The following is a 5,000-nucleotide window of genomic DNA, read 5'->3' on the forward strand; positions in this document are numbered from 1 at the left end:
CATGTCATGTTAGAATTTTATACTCTGTTAGGCCAGTTATACATTGTTAGAAGCAGTTCACAGTTATACATTGTTAGAAGCAGTTCATTAGATTACACTGTTGATCAGCTTGTTGTGTTTGTTTCGTCAGTGGCTCGTGCTCTCGGCATCCCGTGCAGAGTCGTAACAAACTATTATTCAGCCCACGACACCAACAGCAACCTGCTGATCGAGCGCTACGTCAACGAGAAAGGAGAAGTTGACCACAGCAGCACCAGAGATATGATATGGTACCAACAGTTCCTTCTTCATTAAAAGCACAGTTTACCTAAAAATGTTAATATACAGGTGGCACTCAGTGGTTAGAACTGTCACCTCACAGCAAAAAGGTTGCTGGTTCGAGTCCCGACTGGGTCAATTGGCATTTCTGTGTGGGGTTTGCATGTTCTCCCCGTGTTGACGTGGGTTTCCTCCGGGTGCTTTGGTTTCCCCCACAGTCCAAACACATGCGCTATAGGTGAATTGGATCAACCGTAGTGTATGAGTGTGTATGGGTGTTTCCCAGTACTGGGTTACACCTGGAAGGGCATCCGCTGTGTAAAACATATGCTGGAATAGTTGGCGGTTCACTCCACTGTGGTGACCCCTGATAAATAAGGGAGTAAGCTGAAGGAAAATTAATAAATGAATGAATATTGTTGGATGTGCTGCAGGAACTATCACTGTTGGGTCGAGAGCTGGATGAGTCGTTCTGATCTCCCTCCGGGATTTGACGGCTGGCAGGCGAGTGACCCAACGCCGCAGGAGAAAAGTGAAGGTGCGCACATACAGTATACACCACATACAGCATCCTCAATCCTGAGAAGATGTTGCACTGCCCAAAATTATTTTCCTATTTCTTGTTTTCTTCTGTCTTGTTTGTCAATAAAAAGAGCAAAAAATTTATCTGTAAATTACTTGAGATGCGTTTACATACATTTACTTGAGAGACTGTTATCTGAAATCAAATTGATCAACATTTAAGTGAGTTCACGACAAGTAATCCCAATTTATTTGGAATTAATGTAATTTTTTCTGACTAGATTTTTAAATGTTGTAAAGTGAAACACGGTGACGCAGTGGTGCAGTAGGTAGTGCTTTTGCCTCACAGCAAGAAGGTCGCTGGTTCGAGCCTCGGCTGGGTCAGTTGCCATTTCTGTGTGGAGTTTGCATGTTCTGCATTCGCGTGGGTTTCCTCCCGGTGCTCCGGTTTCCCCCACAGTCCAAATACATCCGGTACAGGTGAATTGGTTAGGCTAAATTGTCTGTAGTGTATCAGTGTGGGTGAGTGTGTATGGATGTTTCCCAGATATGAATTGCGGCTGGAAGGTCATCCGCTGCATAAAACATGTGCTGGATAAGTTGGCGGTTCATTCCACTGTGGCGACCCCGGATTAATAAAGGGACTAAGCCGAAAAGAAAATTAAAGAATGAATGAATGAATAATTTCGAGAGGAGTACGTGCTTATAATTAGCTAATGTGCCAGCATTAGCTAATGCATGATCCACCAATCAGATGATTCCTAAATCACTATAAATAACCTTATCTTACCTTAGCCATCTTCATCTTGAAGAATCCCCCTCTCCACCCCTGCTCCTCCCCCTTCCTTTACAGGGCGGCACGGAGGCCCAGTGGTTAGCACCATTGCCTCACAGCAAGAATGTCACTGGTTCAAGTCTTTACCTGGCCAAGTTGACATTTCTGTGTGGAGTTTACATGTTCACCCCGTGTTTGCGTGGGTTTTCCCCGGGCTCTCCAGTTTCCTTTCACAAGCCAAAAAAACAAGTAGCATAAGTAAATTGACCAAACCAAATCGACACCATAGACGAGCGATTAATCAGCAATATTCTCTCCATTGTTACTCATAATTTGCATTCATTATTAACAAGCAGGAGAGTTCTTGAGACCTACCTGAGCTCAAACTCCCCTCTTGCCCTGCAAACGGGAGGGAGCCCTTGGCTCGAGGATCTCATGAGCTCAGGGCTCTCTACCAGGACAGCATGCCAAACACGCTTTATAATCAATCATCAGCTGAGTGTGAACTCTTGAACTCTAAATATTATGCTGAGATGATTGCTTTACCTGATGAAGAAATATCTTTAAGTAAGCACTAATGATGTGAAATAGGGCCACACAAAATATTGTTTCAGCATTGATATCGCAATGTGATCATTAGCAATAGTCGCATATGAAATAATATGCAAAATTTACATTTGCATGTGTTTTTGAGGCCTGTGTATAAAGAGTTCAGGCATAGGAAATTGTACGGATTGTAACTCTAATAATGATTCATTGTATTAAATAATTGTTGTTCGTATTATTCAATCACTGTACCTAAATACTGTTAGACTCGAAAACAATAAAACTATTTATTTCAATTGTATTTTTTTCCTTTTTCTGTATTTAACTATGTTTGTAGATTTGTTTATAAGACGTTATGCAGATGCACTCCCACTACAGAATCATTCCAAACCATGTAAAATGATCATTTCTTTCCATTCAGAGATATTCAAGTCACCTGGTGAAAGTGCAATACATATCGCAATGTTCCCAATATCGTGCAGCCCTTATGTGATGAAATGTGTTTTTCAGGTGTATTCTGCTGCGGGCCGGTTCCTGTACGGGCCATAAAAGAAGGAGAGCTCACCTTAAAATACGACGCCCCGTTCGTGTTTGCGGAGGTGAATGCAGATTTAGTGTACTTCCTCAAGTCTAAAGACGGAAACACAAGAAAGATCAACTATGACCAGAAAGTAGGCCAGAAAATCAGTACCAAGAGCGTCGGTCGAGACGAGAGAGAAGACATCACACACCTCTACAAATATCCTGAAGGTATTTCAAATATTATGTACTTCATTACTGTACTTCAGTATCATTTTGTTGGGGGGTGGGGGGGTGGGGGGGTTGTATTTTACTACATTACTATTCAACTACTTTATCTCCAATGCATACTTTTGCTTCTTATATATTTTTTTGTCATTAACAAGATGTAAACCAAGTCTCTAATGTCCAGAGTGTGTAGTGTGAAGTTTCAGCTCAAAACACCACACAAATAATGTTGTATAACTCTTTGAACCTGACCCTTTTAGCCTTTGATTCAATGATTTTGGTGACTGTCGCTTTAAATTCTAATGAGATTGTGCTCTTTTTCAAAAGAGGGCGGAGCTACAAATGCACGTGTGTCAGCATAGCGGCAGTACTTTTATTTAAATGCATTTCTAAAGAAGCAATGGTACTTTTTACTTCTTACAATTGTATTGAAGCATTTTTGTTTTTCATTTAACATTTTATTTATTTTAATCTTATTATGCACATTAAATATGGTAATTTAATGTGCATAATAAGAATTAAAGGTGCAGTAGGTGATCTGCCAAAATGCTAACCGGTTAGCATAAAATCTCCCCTGCCGTTCAACACCACACCTCCTGATATCATGAACACGCGCACCTTAAAGATGACAGGAGACCCACTAGATCAGGGGTGGGCAAACTCGGTCCTGGAGGGCCGGTGTCCTGCACAGTTTAGCTCCAACTCTAATTAAACACACCTGCTTATGGATTTCTAGCGATCTTGAAGACACTGATTGGCTTGTTCAGGTGTGTTTGATTAGTGTTGGAGCTAAACTGTGCAGGACACCGGCCCTCCAGGACCGAGTTTGCCCACCCCTGCACTAGATCATGTCATTCGCCTATTAGAAAACTTCATAGTACTTTATAATACTACAATACCCAACGAGCAACTGTATTATATCTAGCACGTTTTCAGTTGTGTAGTTAGCAAGCAAAACTTATGTGCAATATGTGTCATAATGTGCAATATTTCATGCATGAAAGGATCGCTGAAATCTCAGTCTCTCACACTAGTCCTAATGTGACTACTGTATGCTTAGTGATTGGCCGGGGGGCTGCAGGAATTACAGTTATTACTAAGCCATACTTGCATGCTATTTCAGAGCGAATATTCAGAGTAGCGGTAAACAATGTAGGGACACGTCACAGGCTGTGATTGTTCAAAAATGAACCAATGTGAATATAAAACCATCTTCAGCTCAGTAAATCAGGCTAGGTGGAATAGCACTATTTACTGACGTTCTGTTGTTAAACTAAATAAAAATACATTATTGATGCTGTAAAAGGACCTTATGAAACTGAAAATAGTCACGTCAATCTTTCACCGGAAGATTTCAGTGGCTGAACAACACTTCTGTGCATATAACCCTTTAGTAACAACACAATCTACATCAGCTCTGCGGGACTAAAAGAGTTTTAAAACAGAACATTACCTGTCTAAAGGAAATCCTTCAGCCATGGTGTCGTCGTCCTCCAGCGTGCAAAACTAACTCCAGTATTGATTCAGGATATTAAAAAGTTTTGATTCAGGGTTTGATTTTACCGCTGTGTCTCGTGTGCACATGAACGCGCAGCGTGCATGCATGCGTCCACGCGCCAATGGTGGATCTGCGTGAACAGAAGAGCACAGTTGTTCAAATCTACATTGGTGGACTGATAGTTTGGCTACTTAACAGAATTATGGGAATTATTGGCCGGTCAATATTTAATTGGATGAACATTTTTACAGTTTTATGCCTCACCCAGAATATAAACATACACATAAACACATTTAGATCATTGACTTTCATCATTACTATTGGACTGTGAAGAGACTTTCAACCAGCACAACAAAACCTGTTTCTCAAGACAATCACCTCCTGCAGCTTTAAGCTAATCTCCACTGCTCCATGCTCAGTGGAGTGCAAATAAAATCTGTAATATTAACATTATGATTGATTTTTTTATTATTAATTCATGTATTCATTTGAAAAAGGAAAGTAAGAGTGAGTGTGTGAAAAAAAAACTCTTTTCTCTTCTATATTCACCTAGATACTTGTGCTTTGTAGCTGTAAATTGAGGAAAATGTTTGAGTATTTGGTCCCACTTTATATTAGGTGGCCTTAACTACTATATACTTGCATCAAAAAATA

General features: G+C 40.5%; 1 protein-coding gene across 1 annotated transcript in view; it reads left to right on the top strand.

Moving 5' to 3' along the window:
* The window catches only part of tgm2b (transglutaminase 2b), a 31,576-nt gene that overhangs the window by 20,149 nt on the left and 6,427 nt on the right, over positions 1-5,000 (top strand). The window contains exons 7-9 of the mRNA XM_056459345.1: positions 131-269; positions 693-796; positions 2,612-2,851. Of these exons, the coding sequence (XP_056315320.1) occupies positions 131-269; positions 693-796; positions 2,612-2,851 (483 nt within the window). The remainder of the gene's footprint in view (positions 1-130; positions 270-692; positions 797-2,611; positions 2,852-5,000) is intronic.

This window comes from Danio aesculapii, chromosome 6, assembly GCF_903798145.1.
Source record: "Danio aesculapii chromosome 6, fDanAes4.1, whole genome shotgun sequence".
Lineage (NCBI taxonomy): Eukaryota > Metazoa > Chordata > Actinopteri > Cypriniformes > Danionidae > Danio > Danio aesculapii.